General features: G+C 35.2%; 1 protein-coding gene across 1 annotated transcript in view; it reads right to left on the bottom strand.

The window, feature by feature from the left end:
• Window positions 1–1,692: 1,692 nt before the first annotated feature.
• Window positions 1,693–23,733, bottom strand: part of AK7 (adenylate kinase 7) — a 26,092-nt gene continuing 4,051 nt past the window's right edge. The window contains exons 6-18 of the mRNA XM_009881609.1: window positions 20,574–20,657; window positions 19,900–19,988; window positions 19,277–19,367; window positions 16,550–16,627; window positions 15,651–15,800; window positions 14,013–14,141; window positions 13,568–13,712; window positions 11,953–12,081; window positions 10,862–10,930; window positions 8,787–8,984; window positions 5,211–5,431; window positions 2,913–3,071; window positions 1,693–1,731 (exon numbers count right to left, since the gene is read on the bottom strand). Coding sequence (XP_009879911.1) covers window positions 1,693–1,731; window positions 2,913–3,071; window positions 5,211–5,431; window positions 8,787–8,984; window positions 10,862–10,930; window positions 11,953–12,081; window positions 13,568–13,712; window positions 14,013–14,141; window positions 15,651–15,800; window positions 16,550–16,627; window positions 19,277–19,367; window positions 19,900–19,988; window positions 20,574–20,657 — 1,581 coding nt within the window. The remainder of the gene's footprint in view (window positions 1,732–2,912; window positions 3,072–5,210; window positions 5,432–8,786; window positions 8,985–10,861; window positions 10,931–11,952; window positions 12,082–13,567; window positions 13,713–14,012; window positions 14,142–15,650; window positions 15,801–16,549; window positions 16,628–19,276; window positions 19,368–19,899; window positions 19,989–20,573; window positions 20,658–23,733) is intronic.

The raw sequence follows: 23,733 nt of genomic DNA, 5'->3' as shown, positions 1-23,733 counted from the left end.
CGCGCCCTCCCCCGCACGCCGCGCACGCTGGCTCGCCCGCGCATGCTCAGACGGCGGATGGCGCCGCAGGGCATCCTGGGGGCTGCAGTTCCGTGATGGGGGGGAGCGCGAGCCCGAGTTTGAAAACAAAGCGCTAACGGCTGCGAGGCGGGGCCGGGCCGGCCGGGGAGGGCTCGGCGCTACCGGGCACGGGGGGAGGGGGGGTCCGAGCGAGGGAACCAAGGCATCCGGGGAGCGGGGCCCCGCAGCTCCCGGGAAGGCAGGGGCGGGGTTGCAGCCCCCCGGCTGCGCTCCGCCGGGAAGCGGAGGGGGTCGGGGCAGAGCCGGCTGCGGGCCTTGGCTTGGGTCGTAGCGCCCCGCCGCCGGCCTGCGTTGGGCTTTGTGCCCCGCACACAGCAGAAAGATCCGTTCCTAACTGTTTTTTGAAAGCTCTGGCTGTAGCAGACTGCCTCAATTTCAGAAAATTTTGAACAACAACAACAAAAAAATCACACTCTACCTAGCAATCAAAACTTGCTTCTTAGAAGTAAACACGTTACTCTACACACACACAAAACCCGTTTTATCTCCTTTTTTTGTGGTCTCTCAACAAAAAAATCACACTCTACCTAGCAATCAAAACTTGCTTCTTAGAAGTAAACACGTTACTCTACACACACACAAAACCCGTTTTATCTCCTTTTTTTAGTGTCCCGTTTTCATCTTTACTCCAAAAAATAGGACTCTCAAAGTAAAACTTTCTTTAAAATTACCGATTATTTTATCTTCAACGGCCTCATATGATAACTAGGACTGGCAGCATATAGCAAATCTAGATCCCCCAAAACTCCAGTTTAGAGTAGGAGATGGTTCTGAACTCTGCTGCTGTATGACTGTGTGAGAACACATAAGACTGTTTCTCCCAAAAAATGTTAATATAGCTGAATAACCACATTGGGCATTAATACACCCAACATTTTAATACTAAAAGCAATAGATAAAATAAGTGTAAAATGTTTCTGAATCACCATTCTTTCAGTTCTTCCTCTTCCCCACCCTTCTGCCAAACAGTCCTTGGTTTCTGCTTTGACAAAATCCTGTATTTGTTTTACACCAAATATGCTCTCAGTTTCAGCTCAGTCAGCACAGATACTGACGGTTTCTGTGAAAGGTGCATGAAGTCGATAAAAAAGGGAACGACAGCCATGTGCTGGAAAGTCTAGATTCTTCAAGAATCTGTAAAAAACATGTATCAAATATTGAATGATGAAGAGAATTAAATGAGAACTACACCTATGTGCGTGTTTGTTTATTTAGGAAAAGGTTTTCTCAGGCTAGGTGTCTACATCCGCTAGGGATCAGGACAATTTGATTCTATTTATTGCTTGAATAGAATGTATAGCTGAAAAAAATCCAGGAAGAAAATTTTGGAGAGAGAACAGATTCTTATGGTTCACCATTTCAAATAGACATATGAAATACAGATGCATAACTGTATTAATGAATACATGCAGTAAATGGTACTTTTGTAGAAAGAATATAAAAAACCCAATACAACTTAGTAATAAAGTATGAGGGAAAAAAAATGGAGATTACACAATAAGCCTAAACAAAAATAATTGCAGAAACTATGTATTTTTATTTAAAATGTATTAGGAATTTTCTCTTTTTCTACTTAACGGTTTCAACAGCTGTGAGGATTTAATGTTTATCTCATTCGATATCAGGACTGTTCTTGAAGAGATATTCTGCCTGTAAACAGAAGAGTTTCAAAGTTAGAATTCAATACTTGAAAATAAGTGTAAAATATACACAAAATAGCAAAAATATAGTGAATAACATTGCTTTAAACAAAATCATGGAATGTATTAAATGGCTCTAAAATGTAATTGCTGGCAGATATGTCAGAGAAACCTCTTCCCCACAAATACCATCCATCTCATTCTCCCCCTTCATAGCAGTCACCCCATATTTATCACGGGCAAGAGAAGGAAGTGAGCCGTTTCTGACAGTGTTTGTCACTCCATGGAACATCCTAGGGAGTACCCTAGGGCCGGAGTTCTACATCCAGGAAGTAGATAATACAGATCTTTAGAATTTATGCAGTTAGCAGGGAAGTTCTCGTGCTCCTACAGCTACAGGTAGTTGTCACTCATCAGTAAGCAAAAAGGTTAAAACAATTCAACATTGCTTAGTGCTTAAAGTGGCACGCAACACTGATGCTGTCAGTTTAAGCTTTTGCTTGGTTAATAAAATGTTTCTTTTCATGAAAACAGTACTAGGTTGTTAATAACTTTCTTGGGATGTGCAGGAAGAGCAGCAGTACAGCAATAACTTTCCAGCACCTGAATTCTTGTCTGAATGCAATGCAGACCCTGCTTTCAGTGGAACGTTGAATTAGATAACTTCTTGAGGTCCTTTGCAACTGGAATTATTCTATGGATGTTTTATAGGATTTACTCATTAATTTATCTGTGTATTGCGAAGGGAATTACTTGAAGAGCTTTCATTCACCATGACAGTAACACGTGCCTAGAGGGGTGTAAGCAGGATGGAGAGTGATGTCCCCCTTGCTGCAGGCCTGTGTCACAGCAGAATTGGCAGGGTACACCAGGTGTGCAGTGTGCACACACCAAAGAGAAACAGATTCTGGTAGCGATTCTTGTCCTGTTACTGTTTAGCAAAACTGGATTAAGCCCTTACTTGATACACAGTGTGAATGGATCCCAGAAAGTGTAGTTGCTGAGTTTTTAGTTTTCGCAATAATTACTGCTCACCAGAATTGCAGATACTATCCGTTAATTAATTGTTATCATGACAGTGGGGAAAAAGAGTTACAGTCCTTATGTTAACAGAGAGTCTTTGGGTCTACATGAATATTTTCATTAAGCTTTCTTAAACATTTATAAGAAAAAAAAATGTAATCACCTTACCAGAAAATCAACTGGGTCATCTGGCCTGATCCTACAGCATTCATTTATCCCTTGCAGAAGTGTTGGCATGACATTCTTCATTAAATAGTTTCGTAGTGGAATGGACTGGGCTTCCAATAACTCTTGTTCTTGTCTTTTAACTTCCTCCAGATGTTTATTCTACAAATAATGAATAAAATCATAAAGAATAAGGTTTATAACACTTACCAAGTAGAACTTGACTAAATAATAATGGTTGCCTAGAGAAAAAAATAGTGTTAGAAGCTGTGGACAGAACTTTAAAAACACACACCTTGGCAGGAAATATTATGAACTGCTTATTAAATGTAGAGCACGCAGCACAGTGAGGACAAAGAATTGAACATGATGAAAACTGAAATAATCTCCTTAGTAAAATTATTTTGTGTTTCTCTCTTTATATTCTGAAGTCTTCCAGTGGTTCTGTTTCCTTAAGATATTTGGCAAAATGTTTGGAATACACTGTATCACTCAAAAATTAATACTGTTGCAAATGCAGTTTCCTGAGGGTTCTTTGCACTGGAGGGGAAGGAGACTATTTTAACACAAAAGGGAGCCCTGAGTCTCTAAATAAATGTAAATTGGGTTGGGTTTTTGTTTGTTTGTTTGTTTTGTGTTTGGTTTCTTTGCTTTGTTTTGGTTTTATTTCATTTATGTCCGTTTTTGAGGGGGATGAGAGTTAAACTAAAACCACAGTGAATTACATCTGTTTACACCAGCTAAATGTATTCTTGAATTCAGGTTAAATCAAATACAATGATTACACTCAAAAAGTAGGAAGGGTAGGGAAATAAAACTGCTGGGAATTTTTCTTTCTTCCATTTAATAGCACTTAATAGCACGCATACTTGCAGTAGTTTTAGCCAGGAGATTACTCAAAACCATTTGATTGTCCTCTCTTGTCTCATATACTGTTTTTATTCATCAGCAGCCTGAGTTATACATAGATACAGCAAGCAGATGATGCTCTGAAGACTGCTTTTCTATACTCAAGGCATAACACAAGAGCAATGTTCAGATAAAATGGATATAGTAATATCTGGAAAAGATACTTACCTTATTCACTCAATCCAGGAGTGCTATTGAATAAATGCTATAAGTGGTCTTTGGTCACCACTCAGAGACAGCAGCTAATCTACAGTCTCAAGGGCATATGAATACTTGCTTAGATTTCCTGAGCATCTGCCTATTTAAAGGGATACACTTAAGCACACATTTTATTAAACGCTTACTTTAGCTTTTAATAAAGCAGAGTTTGCTCTCTTGAAAGTTAGATGGGTTTGGATTGAATATAGCTAAAAGCATGTTAACTACCCTTACTAATCTGTTAGACAAGTTTACAGAGAGTACAAAATGCTATTTAATGTTGAACAAAGCTGTAAATAAGCATAGCGATAACAAAGAAAAGTTATTTACAAGACAACATCAGAGCAATGTAAACGCTTCTTTAGAAGTGAGTAGTTTCAGGGTATTATTTCCCCATAGATGTGTATGGGCATCCTGTGGAATGATCAGTTTGTTTTTAAATCCTCTAGAAGCAGACAATAGAAGAACTGCCTTCTGGTGAAACAACCTGACTTTGGGTGTGAACAAGAACATTCTTATAGTATGCATTTCAGGTTATTTACCTCAAATGCCCTTAGGTGTAGCAAAGAAGAAAAGGAAAAAGCATCACGTGCAAATCCCGTGAGGTCAGGTAGCCTAAATACCAAGTACTTATCAAAGTATTAGCAAACAAAAAGCATCCTTCAGACTGCATCGGGTAGTCCTCACTGAACTGAGGACTCAGCTCTCAAAGGTGTTTCTCTTGCAGGCTCAGAAACCTTTCTGCAATACAGACTGGAGCAGTTGTTGAGTTAAAAATCTCGTTTGAAAGGCATGATAATTAAGATGTGGTCAGCTGCTTAGAAGTAAAGTGAACAACATGCAAAAGTCCTTCAAGACTGGTTATGGAAAAATACCGTTTATTGTAGTAGATGTTTATAAATGGTAAAATAAAAGTCTGGCACAGCAACAACAAGAAGAGTATCATAAAAGTATGTTAAAGACATGCTGATGCCAACATGCAAAAAAGCTACGTCTGTAACGAAAACCAGACTATATTCTTTAGGTTGAGCCTCAAAATGCACTGTGAAGATAATCTAACCCAGATCTAAAGGATCATATAAGGAAGTAGAGAATTTATGCCACACTTTCCAAGTGTATTTATGTAACAGATTGCTGGAAGCCATCTAAAACACATAAATAATAACGGTTTCCCAAAAATATGTATTAACTTACCCACTCTTCCCAATTTGCCATCCTTTCAGCCCTTTCCTCAGCTTCTTTACGCTCTCGTTCAGCTTTTTCTTGAGCTTCTTTGACAAGGCGTTCCTCAGCTGCTTTGCGTTCCAAGTTCTCCTTTTCTTCATCTGTCAAACCATAATTCCGAGGTTCCCCAATTTCTTTGATGATCTCTTTTAAAATAAGTCTGTTCTCAGGATCTTCAAATTTGGCTACATCTTTTAAACAATACAGGAGAGAACTTTTCAAGACTTCTGTCAATTATCAATGGACATCAGTAAATAATTGCAAGACCTAAAAATATACAGTGTTCACGCTATTTGAATTTTTAAGTATAAGACATTGTTTTCAGTTGCTTATAAATGTTGAATTTTTGCTACACAAAATGAAGTTTTCTACATCTGATTTTCTTTAACAGTTTCAGCTAAAATAGTTTGTCTTTTTAAGATGATGTAAGGGAGAAGTGTATTAAAAAAATTTTTACAACTATTCTGTTTGTCAGCTGCAGCCTGCCTAGGTTTTGAAACTTGAAAAGGAGGTCATTCACTATCAGAGATGTTCCTGGCACCAATCTTATGTCAACTTATCCAGATGCATAACATCATCAGCTTTTGACCCTGTCTCCCCTGCAGGTTACACAATAGGTTGTTAGGATTTGGCAACAAACTCCAAAGTTTTCACTCAAACAGATTTACAAATACACAAACCTATCTCTAGTTGAACTCCTATTGTGTTATATCTACAAAACAAATCTGAAGCTTCATGTAGGAGCACAGAGAATGAGCAAGACCTTCTCTTTAATTTCATTCCTTCTCTCTTTTAATTGCTGAAGGCTACTTGCATATTAACCTTGCAAAAAAAGAAGGAAAAGAAAAAACACAGAAAAATATGGACTGTCTCTAGGGCTTTCTGGGCTCTGTATGCATTCAGTGTGGGGAGGCATCTGGCAGAAAGGGTATAGAAATGTGCATGGAAAAGAGGAAATGTGGGCTTTTGAGGCATCCAGAGAATACAGAGATAAAGGGGTTGTTCAGTGCTAAGGGACTGGAGATGTAAAGGTACAGAAATGGGTAAGGAGAGCAAGCAGAGGAAGGGTAAAAAACAGAACAAGTAGAATACACAATTTAGATGAGAATCCAGTAGTCCCTACTCCACAGTCCTCTGCTTTATGACATTATTTTGAAAGCCATTGGCAAAGCATGCTTCCCATTTCTTCCTAATCACTAATTCAGACAGAAGATAGCTGTCTAATACTGACACCATTATTCCAAGAGTTTAAGTGTTTGTGATGTAGACCTGAAGCCCAAACTCTGCTAACGAATAAAGGAGAAAGCTAACATAATTCTACATGATAAAATTTCTTTTAGAACTTTGTCTTTCAAAAAATCGGGAATTACATTCCTGAAGTATTCCAAATTAAAAGAAGAATACATTTTCTGTGTCAAGTAGTCCATTGTTTCTGCAATAAAAATTACAGTGCAAACCACTTTTCTAGTAATTTAAAGTATTGTGAAGAACTCTCTCATCATTGAATTTGAGGTCTCAAAGACTGCATTTTTTTCTTAGATGGCCAAGCAAGATTACAATGCAAATATTACAGCAATCTTAATTAACTGCATTTATCCTCAAAAATAAATATCTTTTAAATAAAAAATGAGGTTAGCACTGACACTAATTGACAGAAAATATCCCCAGAAAAGGAGTTCACAAATTAAGATCTTCAAAGGAAATTGCTGTTATAACTTTAATATGCCTTTTTATAGATGATCTAATATGCCTGTCTCACCATGCCCAATTTGCAGATGAGAAAAACAAGACAACTGACTTGCAGACTTCATGTAGTGAGTCACTGTAGCAAAGTAGGGCTTCCAGAATCTTGAAGCCCACTCCTTTGCACTAATCATATTTCAAACTCAGAAAAAATAATTATCATGAAAGCAATTCATAAAGCCATTTTATGAATTTCTAAAAGTAAGGTGGAAGAAAGATTTGATTAATTTAAGTCAGTATTTAACAAATCAAGGACAATTTTTTAACCATTCCCCACTTAATTCAGAATATGACTGAGAAAGCAGTTGGTTCTCTGCTTAAATTTGATGCTACTTAATTATATGGATCTGATAAACCAACTGGAACATCAGCTAGAATGGAGGGGTATTTGCAGAGCTGAAGGTTCTTCACTGAAGTTATCTTTGTCATCTGTCCTTACCGTGCTACAACAGAAAGCTACACGCTTGCCTACTTTGGTGGGTAGCAGTCAGTGATGTTAGTATACGTAAAGAGGCAGTTCCTGAGATAAACAGAAACTAAAGACAATGCTCCTTTGAAGATGAGAATCAACACTATAAACTGAATGTGAAAATCATGTGGAAGTCACTGAATGTCACAGTTGTGATACCTCAATAATTAAAATTAGTAGGCCAGTGAGTTTCCTTATTTGTAATGGACTAGAGTTTAAGGTAATTTTTGGGCATAATTCTTAGCAGAAAACACTGCAGTAGTCTATCATAGAGTATACACTTTATAGTCCCCACAAAAATAAGTCATGGTCTTGGACAGTGCTACTACTTGCATAACCAGAAGTGTCTGAGATAAGAATATAAGAATAAGGCACCAGGCCTTAATATTTACCATTTCTTACATGTACTTTCTGTAGCCAAATTACCTCAATTCTAAAATTATTATACTAACACACTATTTTTTTTCTACTGCTACACTTCCTAACAACACATGTATGGTGTTATTCTTAAGATACTTTCCATGACTGACATTAAATAAAAAAAACTTAGGAAATCAATTATGACTGAGGCTGTTCAACAATTAACTTCTCATAACTCATCTCCAATGGACATTCCAAATATCAGCAGCTTGATTATAGTTGCAGGGTTTTCCCTTGTTCTTTCTTTTCTCCCCGCTCCTCTACCTCTCCCCCCCCAAAAAAAAACCACAACAAACCAAACATTTTTCTTAAGAATGGTTTCACCCTGATCTCACTGATTTTGAATAATCAAATTATAGTAATCTTCTCAAGATTTCCCAGTAATCACAATTTTCTAGATAGTGTGTCTCATATACAGGTATAGTACAAAACAGAATCAGTTCTAGCCTTCCACCTTTGATTTTTACTACTTTTTTTTTCCATGCTTCGTTATTTCCAGATTACCCATATATTGTCATGGCATCTGAGGATAAATCTAAAGAAAAAAATATGAGCAACTATAATATTGAAAGCTGATGAAAATATACTATTACACCAATCTGGAAGGATGCCAGTGCAGAGGTCTATAACCTAAGTCAGAAAATTATTTTGCTCATTTAGCCTACAAGAATGTACAATTAAAAAAATATTTTTTTAAAACAGATTCACTGTATGAGAACAATTCAGAATCCTTATGAGTATACAGATATTTTTGCAGGTATATAATCAAATGCTTGTTGTATATGTATTCTGCAACGTTAATTTAAAATATTATTTTTATATATAGACTTACAATCTGATCTTCACAACTGTTAAATTTGTAACAACAAAACCATTTTATTCATATTTTATCTACTAATTTCATTATATCATACCAACAAACTGAGGATGTATTTCAAGTTCATCAAAATAGTTGAGTACAGTCTCATCTTCTGTGTTTAACTCTCTGAAGAGATTTAGAGATTGCAGGAACCGGTCCTGGGTATAATGAGTTCCAGCAACAACACTCTCTGGCAGATTTATTATTCTGTTTATAAGGAATTTATCAGATGCAGTCAAAGAAATAACAAATTCTGTGAAGAAGAACACATCATCAGCACTCATATATTATTGTTTTTCTTCTATCTTACCTATTTTGTGCTAGTAAGAAATTTTAAACCACAACTGAACATAAATAGACCTGAATCGTATATGTATTTATAGAGAATTTAATTATCAAATGCTTGTACTCAACTTCTCCAGTTAGAGCAATCCAACAATATTGAGACATCTGTAAAGAAACTACCAACTCCAATTTCACCAAATTCTTTTCTAGCACTATCAACAAGACTATTCTTGCAATAAATAGCACAAAAATCTTAAGAACAGCAATGCAGTGTAGTCCAAATTTTCTGAGAAAGCTATCGTACAACCAATACATGTAATAAGTATAGAAGGAAAAAAATACTTATGAATTGTGCAGCCAAAGCAGCAAGTAACACTGGAAAATTTAACAACTTGCTTGTCAAGTCATCAAAAGTATTGTATTGTGATTTTTAGTCTCACAAATAAAGGTGCATCTGCTGAATTAAAGTAAATTAAAAAAAAAATGAATAATACATTAAAGATACTATGCCACTACATGCCATAAAATTTAGTGTCAATGTTATTTGTAGTACTATTGGTAGATAAAAAAACCAGAAACGTTTCAAGGATCCATAAAAAGAAAGAAGTCTCCTTTCTTCACTTCTGAAGTGTCATGTTTGTAGCTTCAACTCAGATTATTTATCACAATATATTCTGATATTTCTATTACTATCCTTACTCAATACTACTGAAACCTGTTAATTTAACAAAGCCAGGAAGTAATTTTTCTGACATCAGAAAGAAGTTTGTAGAATCAAGCACAGACACCCACCACCACCCTCAAAAAAAAAAATCCCAAACAACCCACCACCTGAAATTCCCCCAACCCACAAAAAACCTGACCGCAACCCAAGAAAGCCTCCCCAAAACAGCAAAAATCCTTTCTGGACCATTCTATTTTCTAAAACAAGTTTCCTGCAAGGTTGTGAAAGTATCTTCTTAAAACAGATTCCATGCCTGAAGTCCTGTTATGGGAGAGAAAGTAGTACTTCTCCAGCCCATCATAATAATTCATTCATATTTCCTCTTTTGAAATGGTGGCTAAAAGTGGGTTTGTTTATGAATAACAGAAATTATTCACTTCAGAAATCAGCAATTCATAAGTGGTTAAAAATTTATTAGAAGCCTGCCTTTTAAATGAAACCTTTGTCCCCTTCATGTAAGTGCAATGACTTTTTTCAGAAAGTTCTGAATTTTCTTCACTTCCACTGAAGCCAGTAAATTATCATTTTCTGGGACACTAAACCTTTGAGATATTCAACCTTTATCCTATCTAACTATGCATATCTTGTAATGCAAAATATGCCGAATGTATTGTTGGAATGTAATCAAAACTTCCAAAGAAATCAAGAATAGTGAAAACACCAGGATGAAGCTATTTCTGCTTAGATGAAACCCACTCTATTTTAATTTCCAACTTCACTGATGCATTAAAATGAATTTGGTAACATCTTTCAAGATATCAGACCAAAGATAAACTTACATTTTTTTAATATGCCAAGTTCAGGAGCTCATTTTTGTTCCATTAATAGCTGCTGTAACCACAACAAAGGCAGCCACTACTATTGTTATCAGCCAACAGTTGATGGCATTTTCACAAAAAGAAAAATAATAGAAGAATAAAACACCCACAAACCAAACTAAAACCTTCCTTTTGATTTATTGTTCATTTTCAAATAAGGGGACAGCAGCATTACACAAATTAGATATTTATTTTATGTTAAATTAAATATGAACAGATGGAGTGATATTTTAGACCTCTCGTTGGTGGCAGCAGTATTTGAAAACTCTTCTGTTTATTTACAAATAAAACTATCAAACTTACCAGGAGTGATTAATTTATCACACTTAGGTATTTTGCCTTTAATTTCTTCTTCTTCGTCTTCACTTTCCACTAAAACAAAAGTAAGAAATGATTGACATTTTCATTTGAAGCAACAATATTGTATTTGCTAAAAGTGTGCCCAGTACAAACACAAGTTTGTCTATATTCAAATTACACTAATTGTTGGAAATTAATCTCACCTAGACACCAGTTTAGAGAATTCAGTAAGTAATTCATGCTGCCAGCCACCACAGAATTCTACCTTGGGACACTAATAGTTGTTTGCCTATATAGCAGAAGTATGCACGTGCATACACATTTTAAAAATGTGTCCAATTTTCAAACTGCTGTCCTGACCCTGCCCTCTCCTCCTGCCGAATACATTATTGTGCCAAAAGCAAAGACAAGGCTCAGAACAACGAGCAGAAATGTTTTACGGTAGTACAGTTAAAATGGTTTCTGCCTCTAAATGTCTGCTGTTCTGAATAGTTAGTAAAACTGCCTGAAGAGCATCAACTGAGCATGATAATTTATAGCCCAGCATATTAACCTGCACAAGACTGTTTTGGGGGATTTTTTTCCCATTAAACCTCATGATGCAATTTCCATATGGAGATGATTCTTGGACTTAATGCATGGACAGTGCCTAGTCACAATTTGAAATCTATGTTGCAGAGCTCCTCTGAAGTCTTATCTACTGTAGCTGATCTAATACACCCACTGTAATCTGGCTCACAAAACATGTATTGGTGCACTGGCTGGATCCCCTTATTAAGCTGTCCTTAAATATTATGATGAAAATCTGCCTTAAAGCTTGCTTGAGTGGAGCAGACCAACACAGAACAAGAAAGCATCCTCCAGATTTGTGCATTTACTTCGCACTTTGACAGCAGCCTGAAAACTATCTTGTGCTTAAATTAAATAAGGTGCATTACAATCCTTCTTACATTTTAAGCATCACGTCAAAACTTTGTTTTGTGTCCTGCACTGCAGTCATTACAAGGCTGATGCACTTCAACTAGTATGGCACTGAGAACAATAATGATAATGACAATATTATCAGCAATAAAAACCAAAGCAGCAGTACTTACAATTAAAAAGATCTTTTGCCTGATCATAGGTCTCTGGGAATCCATCTAAAACATATCCCTGATTCCTACAAGGCATAGATTTGAGCTTATCCTTCACAAATTTAACAACATACTGATCATCTAGCCGACCTAAGACACGAAGAAGGTTAATAAGTACCTAGTTTATCGAAAAGAGAGATCTGAAATTATTTTACTAACGTTTTAATTCATTTATCAAAACCGCTTCTATTTAGACCATTAAAAATGTATGTATTTTGAGTTGTTTGTATATTACATGTTGTCAGCAATCTATGGAATATAAATGTGTAGCTGTAAAATAAAATTACATTTGTGTTTACAAGGGTATCACTATTAGAATTTTAAGGATACTAAACGCAAAGCCAGGTTTTTTTTAGAATAATGCAATCCGATTTTAATAGAAGCAGCAAAGAAATATTTATAGAAAAAAACATGACAAAGCAATAATTTTGTATTTATAATTAACAGTGAGACTTAAAAATAGTCTTGCAAAACAAACACGAGATAGGTTTTACAAGTTTCGTTTTCAGATTAATAGATTGAGATAGGGAGTCGTTCATTAACTTGGCCTACATTGTTGAGCAAATACATGGGAGTAAAAAGCTTGGTTTGACCTGATTTTTTGTCCTTTTGCAACCGTTGACTCCAGTTTCCTACTTGATTTTGCTTTGGCTTTTAAAAGTCTTAAATATTTACAAAAAATTGTAACCATAAAAGTATGTTACTATTTTAAAAGTTATTTTAAACAAAGCAAGGCGTGCAGAAGAGATGCTGCCATAGATCTCATTACTGACGCTTTTGGATGTGTTACAAGTTCATTGCTTTGCAGAGACACGAGATCCAAATCAGGTAAACCTTTAGTGATAGAATGCATTTTTAAGGAGGATCAATTTATACTGCACAGAATATGTTAATCACTAAGTAAAAAAACTATATGACTTTATTCATATGTAGATACTAATTCATACTTTTTGGTAATGGCAATTTTTTATGGACCTTTTTCAATCTGCAGACTTTAAAATTCTTTATAGGCTTCAGCAAATACTACTTACATTTTAGAGATGGCCAAAATGAGGTATAAGGTACTTAAAAAAACCCGCAACATCATATGACAGTGGACTAATTCTTTTTCTTACTAGAATACTTTTCTTCTTTGCAAATTTCCTAAAGATGTGCTTCACTAACTTTTTACTTTATGTTATATAATTTATGTTCCCTCTTCTGAGAAGAAAATATGTTGTTTTTAAAAACATATGGCCAAGAATCCAATGCTTCTGAGTATACCTTTGTTACTTATATATCAACTTATAGGGTAAAAAGAATGATAGTAAAATGTATAAAAAAATAGAAAGATGGAACTTCTATAATTAAAAAAACACCACAGTATTTAAAAAAAATCACTTTTAATATCAAGGTATATAATGTCTAATGTAAAACATTGTATTTGATTTTTAAATGAGGCACAAATGGACAGGGCATGATTCTTGCTTTTAATAGAGCGTAGAAGCTCTAAAGCACACATTTATTTACTGATTTTCCATTTGCATAGGATTGTACTAGTTCCCTAAATCCCATCTTAGTACTTTGTATTTCCTACCTGTGTTCTGCTCCATGCTTTCTTTTATTTCAGCTAATAACTCTTGTGCTGCATCTACATTTTTACCCTCCTCCTCCTCTTCATCATCTTCTCCCTCTTCTTCTACACTATCAGATTCCAGTTCTTTAGGCGCCACAATTTTCTCCTGAAGACAAGATCAGAAATATGAATAGGTTCAGAAATTCCATAGCCAAATTTCTTTTAAACACATATGTAATAAAAGGGAAAAAAAATTCGACAATTCATTTCACATATGCTCCTGGACAGAGAGATACCGAACAACCTTCAGCCTCTAAAAAGAGTTCAGTGTATCCCCCAGAGGTGATCGTTATGTCAAAAGATATTTCCTTCTAAAAAAATTGAATTATAATTAATTTTAATGGTGCCGAGGATTTTAAAATCACAGAAATTAAAATAAGAGCAACATTAGAAAACAGTAACACACCAGATTTGCTATTGTTTCAGAAATCACATCGTTTATCTTAATGTGATGTAGCTTGTAGTATTTGCAGAGCTCTTCAGCAATGGTTGATTTGCCAACCCCAGGAGGACCATGAATGCAAACTTTGAGAGGCTGGAAAAAAAGAAAGATATACTATCATTCAAACAATACAGATTTTTTTTTTTTTTTATGTAAAAGGAACCTTTTTTTACTGTAACTAATAGGAAATAACAGTTATAATTAAAACTGAAAATATATTTCAGTTTTACTAATTCACTTATTTATTTATTGCTGAATATTTCCTATATCATCCATAGGCTTTGAGTAACACAGCTATTTAAATTAAATGTACAACTTTACCATTGGAGAAAAAGCATGTTTCCATTTAGTAGACTCACAGACCAACTTATAGTGGCACTATTAGTGTTTGAACGATCAAAAGAGATAAAACAAAACCCCATAGATAGGATGCAGTGAATTGTGGAATGAGGTGGCAGATATTCTGCAATACATGTGCAAACACTGTATTTCCCAACTGAGGTAGAGTTCTGTCAGCACAATGGTTATTTTGGCCTCAAAAATTTCAGATCCATCACAATCTTAAGATATTAGTGATTTCTTATTTCAGCCTACCTAGCTTGTGTATGTGTAACTATAATCAGGATTCCAATATACACTTATTAAATAGATTATGCAACAAACTCAAAATCATACATCATTAACTGCCTATCTTAATTTAGTAAATCTGACAGTGCAAATTCTGCAAATTTAATAGAGTAGTGACAGCGTCAGAGGTCTAGCTATCCTTCCCTCACCTTGCCACTTGGTATGTCTATATTTTGTACTGAATTTTTTGAACTACATGCATATGTACTCAGATGCAGTAGTTTAACCCGAACACAGATCTGATAATCCTCTCAGAGGTACACAGGGACTTTTAATGAACAACCTCAAACAATAGTAGTTGTATTTTGCTTTACACCCCCTGAACTCTTGTTCAAAGTTTGAACAAGATTTAGACATGTGAACAGCTTTATCACACCAATCAATACTTGAATGTACGCAAGCACTTTTCAATAACCCTCCCTATACATTTGAATACAGAAGTTCTAAGTATTAAGCTAACATCGGAAACAGCAAAGTTGCTCGCTATGTCACACAGTAGAGCAGAGTTAAAAAAACCCAAAACAACGAATCACTACATTGCAGTTGAATATTCTAGCTCACTAAACATAAAGAAGGACACAAAATACTTGCCTAATTACTGACTATTACAAAAAGCTTAACTAAAAGATTCATGTATTGTGTTCTTGAAACAAAATATACCAGGAATGGCATATATTGCATACAGAAAAAAGTTTCAGAACAGCAGCTTCTCCATCAGGAAGCTTTTTTGCATTTACATGATTTTAGTTTTAGGCATAAAAGAAATAAAACTTAATGATTATTGTTTTAATTAATATTTCCTCTTTTTTAACTTTTTCAGTTCAATTTTCAGTTTTTATGTTCACTTATTTTGCACCTACGTTAGTTGTCCATGTATTTTTACTTAAGAAAATTAAAGCTTGTGTTTATATATCCATTTCTATTGGGGAAAAAAAGGAAAGCAGCCCTTTAGAATAGTGTGCATCGAACCATTACCAGTAATCCTCGACTTTGCTTGTATTCCTTGACGATTTGTTCAATGTTCTCCACCAGTCCTGCCTCAGCAACCCACTTAATATTGAAAGTCTCTTTCAGAAACATAGATTCCATTCGCAGGTTCACAAGCAACATATCCAAATGCATTTGCTGAGGGAGCAAAGCTACATTTATTTACAGACAAGTTATGCATGTTAGAAGAACACTGTTAGCTTAAACCAGAGACTAGAATGGAGGCATGAGGATAGAAAGAATTAAAGCATGGGGAAAGAAGGTTTGCACACAAAGCAAAACAGATATTTTAAGCTTTTTAAAACTATAAATATTTTCAATGTATATTTGTATTTGAATATTCTCATGAACTATTAGAAAACGAACTATTAAATAATTATTCTGTACAATACAAAGGTTTCATATAATTGCAGGGAATAACGTCTTTCATAAATTTATCAAGTACCATCTTAAAACTATCAGGGTTGTAATTTGTTTATTTCTCCTATGAACAGTTTATTTCAGATCAATAGATGAATACAACGTAATTTCTGTACACTGTGTTCATCAGCCTTAGTAGCACCCCATTATTAACTTTTTTCTTTTTAATTTTTATCATTTTGTGTAGGGTGTGTTAGAGTGCTCCGGTATGCTCAGTGCAACAGCGACGACATCAGTGCTTCACTGCTTTTCTAAATCAGGCTGTAAGTCCTCAAATAGTCTGGTTTATGATAGTTAAATTTTAGTTTATATATTTTCTAAATTTAAACTCAATGTATATATTTTAGGCACGTTTTAGGGTTATTTTTTTCTGGTGAAATAAAAAAAAAAGAAATTATATATTTCATGGTATTATACTCTTAAGTTTACATCCTTTCCTTAAGTAATAAAAGGAAAAAAGTACTAACTGTTAAGTCTTTGCTCAGGAATGCATTTTCTTTTGGAATCTTCTCAATTTTTCCTGGTCCAACATTCTTACTGATACACTATCAAGGCAAAAAAAATACACTTATCAAATCAGTTTCTTAGAAAAAAATCGAACAGGACTCCTGTGGATAAAATACGTGCTTTAAATTTTATGTTACACTATACCTGAAAAATCAGTATATTGATTTGAAATAGACAGTGAATGGTATATTAACTTTGTTAGTATTGAACACCTTTGTTTTTCTATGCAGTTCCTCTTTAGAACTTGCAATAAAAAAAACCCCAAAACCAACAAAACAACAAACAACCCAAAATCACAGAAAAGTGTTCCAAAGCTCCTAAAGCTATGTACAACCTCCTACTGCTTAAGATCTATTTGGAGACTTGTTTTATTGCTCAGCATTTTCACTTCAGGTTCGTGAAGTATTTAATTATGTAAACAATAGTAAAATAGCATTTTCGTTTCATCATTAAACAGAAACTGTTAGTTACTCCTACAGCCCTTAGATTCAAAACCCCACTAGATTCCATAAAATCATAAAAATTTATATAAAGCATCAGATCAAATCTACATCTATTCCAGCATTCTGTCTCCAAAGATGTCAATGAGTGGATGCCTAAATGAAAGTGAGAATGGGATAAGCATATATGATACTCCTTCCAGATACTCTTCTAATCTTCAACTATTTTCAGCTCAGAGACTTCCTAAACTAGAAATAGCTGCTGTATATTTAGGTAAGTCTCAAGGTATTTCTCTCCCATGAACCTTCACAATTTTGCCCTGGGCTGGTGCAGCTCCTGGCCAAGATAGCTCTCCGCACCATTCTCTGCAACACTCTCCCCGCTGGCAACATCCTGTCTCTACAAGAACTGTTCATTACTCCTGCCCTCTAATTCCTGTTTCTAAACATACCCATGAAAGGACTCAACCACTTTTCTTAAGAGTGCCCAGCTGCTTCTCAATAGCTTTTGGTGAAAAACTTCTTTGAAAGCCTTTGATAAATTCAAATAGACTACATCAACTTTTTCACCCTTATCCACATTTGCAGGGCACACTGAAGAATTGCAGGAGGTTTCCAAAGTATTTGAAAGTACTTTTTGTAGGAAGTATTTCTTGGGAAAGTACTTTAGAAAAGTCACATTGACTCTTCCGAAATAGGTCATATGTACCTGGGGGTCCTTTAATGCATTTAATTTATTATAATGCCTCATAATGTGCCTGGTTATTAGTCAACGATATTAGACATATTGGCCTGTAATTCCCAAAATATTTCAGGAACCTCTCTTTTTACATTGGCATCACATTTATCAGCCTTCAGCCTTCAATTGCCAGGATCATGATAAACAGCAGGTTGTATGCGTGAATTAGCAAATCAGAGTTCTTGAGCTATTTCAGACCTCTTCAGTGAATACCATAAGACTCTTGTGGTTTCTTAGTGTTCATTTTGTCCTTTCATTCTATAATCTTTTTCTAGAGTTACTTTAGTTTTACACAGATCCTCTAACAAGTTATCCACAAAGAGATCCTGCAGCATTAAGATGCTTCTAAATTCCTACCCCACGCTCACTAATGCAAAGCATCTCTGCTATGGCCTTGTCTTCTCTAAATGCTCCTTTTATACCATGATCATCAATTTGCCTTATAGATTTGCTGGCAGCCTTTTTGTTCTTTAAGTGTTTGAAAAAAGGATATTCAATTTGAATCTTCCCTGAGAGTTGATCTTCAAGTGTTTTTTCACTTATCCTGCCAGATTTCATGATCTTTTCTATTCTATTTTCTTCATCTGGACATAACCACACCTTTTTGAAGTCTGACATCTTGTTTTCTGCAACCTACAGTTTAACAATGCTAATTTTCATTTTCTGTCTCCCAAACTTTACTTAATAAGTAGCATGCAATGGCCTTATATGGCTAATAATATGTTTCAATAGCCTCTACCCTTCTCCTCTAAGGAAGTAATATTTTTGATGTCTTTTCTGTCCATTTTTATATGATGCTCTTTCATATGGTTGACCATAGCTGCAAAAGTTATTTTGACCTTTGCTTCTTCCATAGGTGTGTTGACTAATTGCATTATGGTCACTTATAGAGAATGGCTCTTCAACTAAACTTTTCATTGAAACCCTGTATATTAACCTGAACCAAAACGAAGGTTGCATCTTCTTGTGAGCTGCCTAACACACTGTTCCATGAAACACTCTTTGATACAACCAAAAATACTGCACTTCTATGTTTGGTCCTTACATAACATTTGTTCGATCTACATGAGCAAGTCTCCTATTATGTTGTATTAGTTGACTCTCACTATCAGTGTATAGTTCAACAGAGTCATCAAGACTATTTCAAGACTTAAGTTGAAAATACTTGGAAAAACAAGATATCTTCCTACAAAATGAAGCGAAAAACATCTTAAAGACTTTGAGGATCTAATTACAGTATGGTGAATCCCATAACAATTCACCAGAACTTTCTTAGGTAAAATTTCTACTTAAGTTAATGATAATACTGCAAAAGCTGGTTCTGCAAAATCAGGAATGTATTTTGTTCAAAGGGCAGAAGTCTTGGAGGATTTAAAAATAATTTTCCCTGTCATTTACTACACAAGATAATTCAGGAAGACCTAGGAACTTGTACTTCAGTAAAATGTATAGTCTTTAAAACCTTAAAGATATCTGAAAATAAAAAAAAAAAGAATCAAATCTCTTACCTTTATTAATTCTTGAAGAGTGTGCATAGATACATCTACTGCAAGTATATAGTGAGACCTCGGCCTGTGGTCTGCTATGTTTTGTAACACTCTGAAACGTAGCAAGTACAGTTGGGGCTGGTCGTTAGGGAAGCATATTGGGCTTTCATTGTTAAATGCATCTCAGAAACAGTACAAAGAAGTTGTAAAATCCTACAGAACTTTTCAGAGCATGGCATTTTCATATACACTTTCCTTAATAAAGAAGCACAGCTAGGTATTTTATTTGGAAAGAAGTTCAGAGGATAAAAAGCAACATCTGTAGAAGGTATTAACTTAGCCTGCTGTAGAGTCCACGATCCATTTCCAATTCTGTACCAGTTAACTGGTATCACACTCTAGATTGAGCAATTGAGTAATTTCTTAAAAGCATAGCGTGGGTGCAACAGTCAGATAAGGTTTCCAGAAGGCATATCTAGTGCTAAAGAAATGGAAGTCTCTGTTTGACTCAGTAAGAAGGGTCAAAGAATGTTCTTAAACCCACCCACTCCAATTTAAAAGCCTCAGTACTCTTTAGTAGATTTGGATTTGTTATCTAGCTTGGTATCAATTATTCTCCAGGGATTTTTTTTTTTTTTACTTACGCTGCTAAATCAAGAACATGAATAGTTGGAATAAAATTGTTTCCATCTCCAAAAACAGGTATTGCAGGAGTCTCACTAAGCCAACCTATCTGAAAATACAAATGCAGAAGAAGTGAGGAGAAAAAGATTACTTTTAACTAGAGCTAAAAAATGAGTATTTGTTTACTTGGCAAATCTATACATTTGGGATTTAAAGTTCAATTTCTTGAATTATTAATGGAAGTGCAGTAAGAGAAACAATTCTTGAGAAATACTGACTGGCAGCCTACAAAAACCAAGAAACTTCTTTTTGTTTTTTTTTTTTAGGAATATTCTTTGATCTTGACAAATGTTATTTTGTATCCCAAATAAAAGAAATGCTTGGAAAAAAAGAGAATATAATGTTGAGAAGAAAGACTTTTTCCCTCTTTCCACTGATATGACAGATAAGTTCTCACTGTAAAGTACATATAGACATATTGTTTAAAAAACATGGAAAAAAACTAAAAAAAAAATAGAGCCCAAAAAGTGGATAACACTTCCACCGTACCTAAAATATTTCAAAGGGATCAAATAATCAGTTTGTTCACAAAAGCATTATGTTTATGATACCAAAGCTACTAAAAATGCATTCAGTTCCAGTGTGGTTTGCCACTAGAAATTAAATGACCCTTCAAAAATAGTTGGATGTCTACCTTAAAAAAGTAGTGCAGGAGTCCTTCCCCAGCTCCATATTGATGTCCTGAGGCAACAACATAAGTTGAAAATTTATGTTTGTTCTGTGAAGTAAAATCAACAGGAAAGTTTTTATAAAAATGTGGTACTGCAAATGAAGAAGTGGGAAATGCTGGATCAATACTTATACAATTGCTGTACTTCCATTTTGATATGCAATTTAAAAAAAAAAAAAAAAATCCATGAACTATCTAAACATTTTCCTAATCACACATCACAATCAACCCATATATTTTTTGCTGATCATTATAGGATAATGTGATAAATTTGCCTGTCCTGGCCACCTGCTTATGTAAAAAGTTACTGCTTGGATCGGTGTTGAGGATGTTTATACAGAGAAAAAAAAAAAAAGATTTTTGTATCACCTTAAGGAGAAAAACTTTTAAATTAGGACCAGTCACTTTGAAATTTTTAAGGTGAAACAAAATTGTTAAATAATTCTCATGTTGTAAAGATCCTAGACATTATATATCTACATAACACTATTTAAAAGAACCTGCATTTACCAGCAGAGGGAATAAAAGCCCAGATTTGGGATCTACTTTTTTTTTTTGTGGAAAAAATGCATCTTTTGTTATCATCTTTATAATATTGCAGAAACATAAAACTAAAAACACTGTTAGCCAATCTTTGATTATATAAGCAAAGCATCATATAAAGGGATGACAAGTAGTAAAATCAGTGTATTGTATCTGTGTCTGTGTTTTTATCTACTTACAAAAGAACTTTGTAATAAAAGCTGTCTCAACTCAGTTGAATGCAACAGCTTGTTACTAATCACGAGAAACATTAAAATTAGAAGACATGACGATAGCATAAGAGCTCCCACACTTAGTTTCCTTAGGTAACACCATGACAGAAACTGTACCCAAAGAGCAGCGGCTCCCAGGATTGCTCTGGACAGACTGGAAACGTGCCCCAGGAGAAAACATCACCATGTAATTTCCATCTCCCAGCAGGAAAAACCTGCCTCTTGTGAAAGCACAGGAGGTGCTATTTCTCATTTCCTTTAAGAAGAATGTAAAACATAGGATTTTCTTCCATTTACCTTGCAGTAGCCACTTGTGGAGACAAAACACAGTTTGGCACTGAGTGCTGTACTTCACTGAAATACAAACCTCTGAAACAGGTTCAAGTCCTCTATTTTGTTTCACAAGTCACGCATTTGAGAAGATACTACTTGCGATGACTTGGATATACTTACTTTAAAAAATAAGACCATATTAGGCAAGCTCAAGTTACACAGAGCATATTTAGTCATGGATAAAGACCTTCAAGTTCCTGTGTAATATTCATTAAAGCCACTAGATGTCACATTCTAGCTATTATAATCAGTTCTAGGCCTTGGTTGTTTTACGTTTGTTTGATTGTAATAAAATGCTTGAAGTGGGAAACAGGTTTAAATTAATGCATTCAGGAAGCGTGATGCCACAGAGAACAGAGCTGGGAGATGAAGCACTCCTTTCTCTGTGGTAGGCAGATGTTTCTCCAAGGATTCTGAATTTGGCAGGACACTAGAAAGCACAGCTTCTCTCTGAGAAAAGCTACCCAGCCCAAATGCCCGGCTACAAAGGTAAAAGGTTAAAAAATGCTAGGGCTAAAAAGCAAAGACTTTTTACTCATAACTCTTGCTGAATTTTAAGCAAAATATAGGTGGGAGATACAGTAACTCAGAGGAGTGAAATCTTGCTTCAAGCAACAACAGCCATTAAATTACACTCTGAACAGATATGAAGGCTAAGAAACCCTTCTGTTCTTAGGTGCAAGATCTTTATGTGGCTGACACGACTGCTAAATCTCAGTGTTTCCTGATGAGCTCTTTGCAGCTGTGTGGTAACACTGTCATTTCTTTCACAGATGGCACGTTCCCCAGATGCCACTGAATTTAGAAATGAGTAAGAACTGTAATCTAGGAGTCTCCAGCCATCACAGGAAGCTAATGTTGATCTGTTGGGAAGAACAGATGTATTGGAGCCTTCCCATTCCAAAGTGCTGACAGAAACTAAACAGGGGCAATGATACCCACTGAAGCTGTCCCTGGAGCTCTGGAAGAAAAGGGCTCCTTTTGAAACACCTACAAGAGGTATATGTTGAAAATATTCCAGTTGCTTTATTGTGTACTGCTACATATTGTTCTACTGTCTTCTCAACAGACAGTCAGCCTGGCAAATATTTAGAAACTAATTATATTAATGCCTTTGTTATGTAGTGACTCAGTGCTTTGGACTAGTCAGAAAAATGGAGTCAATAGTTCATCTGGGTGTTACTGGTGGCAGAAGTTATTGTGAGGTGTGGTGGACACTGTTTACAATCTTCATGTTTCTATACATCACAAGTATGAAAGTTATTCCATAGTCTTATAGGATAACTCCATGTTATCGCAGTAAAAGTAAGAACAATTTACCACTGATTTTTTCAAAATGTAAACCAAATTTTACTGGCATTCTGTACTATTAAATCCATGTTAGAATAGAATATAAGTTCTAGTCCTATTTTCTCAACAGGGCATAAGATGACAAGTGTATACTCAAATCAGACTAAAGGTTTTTTCCTCCCTCTATAATTAGTCAGATAAATTTCTGCAATGGACACTAAATTGTATTTATTATGGGAGATTGCTAACACACAAAGAGAATGACCAAATGACACCTCCATCATATAGTGTATTTCATTGTCTTCCGGTTCTTTTTCCTCACCTATGCAGTACTCCATCTCTAATGACAACAGCGTCAACTTTCCTGAGTTGTGAAGCACAATCTGAACCACTGTTGGTATTTATTTAACAATAGCTCTTAAATACAGAGAAAGGCATGATCTGTTCTCTAGTAAGATTAATAATCTAATCCGGTTGAAACAAACAAAGCTGAAGGAGGTGATTTTAAAACATGTACAAGGTGATAACATTTATCCTAGTTATGCTGGGCCAGCTCTATGGCCATCATTTTAAAGTGAATTATAGGGTGGGATAAAGGTCAACAAACCCTCTGCTCCAAGAGCATGAGCTATCCAGGAACATGCTAGGTGTGGCCAGAACAGCTTCTAAGTATTTAAATGAGCCATAATATTAACATAGCTTGCTAATATGTAAAGATGCTGCTTTTCTTTAAAACTACACTAATA

Source organism: Charadrius vociferus, unplaced genomic scaffold (assembly GCF_000708025.1).
Source record: "Charadrius vociferus isolate BGI_N301 unplaced genomic scaffold, ASM70802v2 scaffold282, whole genome shotgun sequence".
In the NCBI taxonomy this organism is placed as follows: Eukaryota; Metazoa; Chordata; class Aves; order Charadriiformes; family Charadriidae; genus Charadrius; species Charadrius vociferus.
The sequence above is the reverse complement of the archived record's forward strand: the minus strand, read 5'-3'. Positions and strand labels throughout refer to the sequence as shown.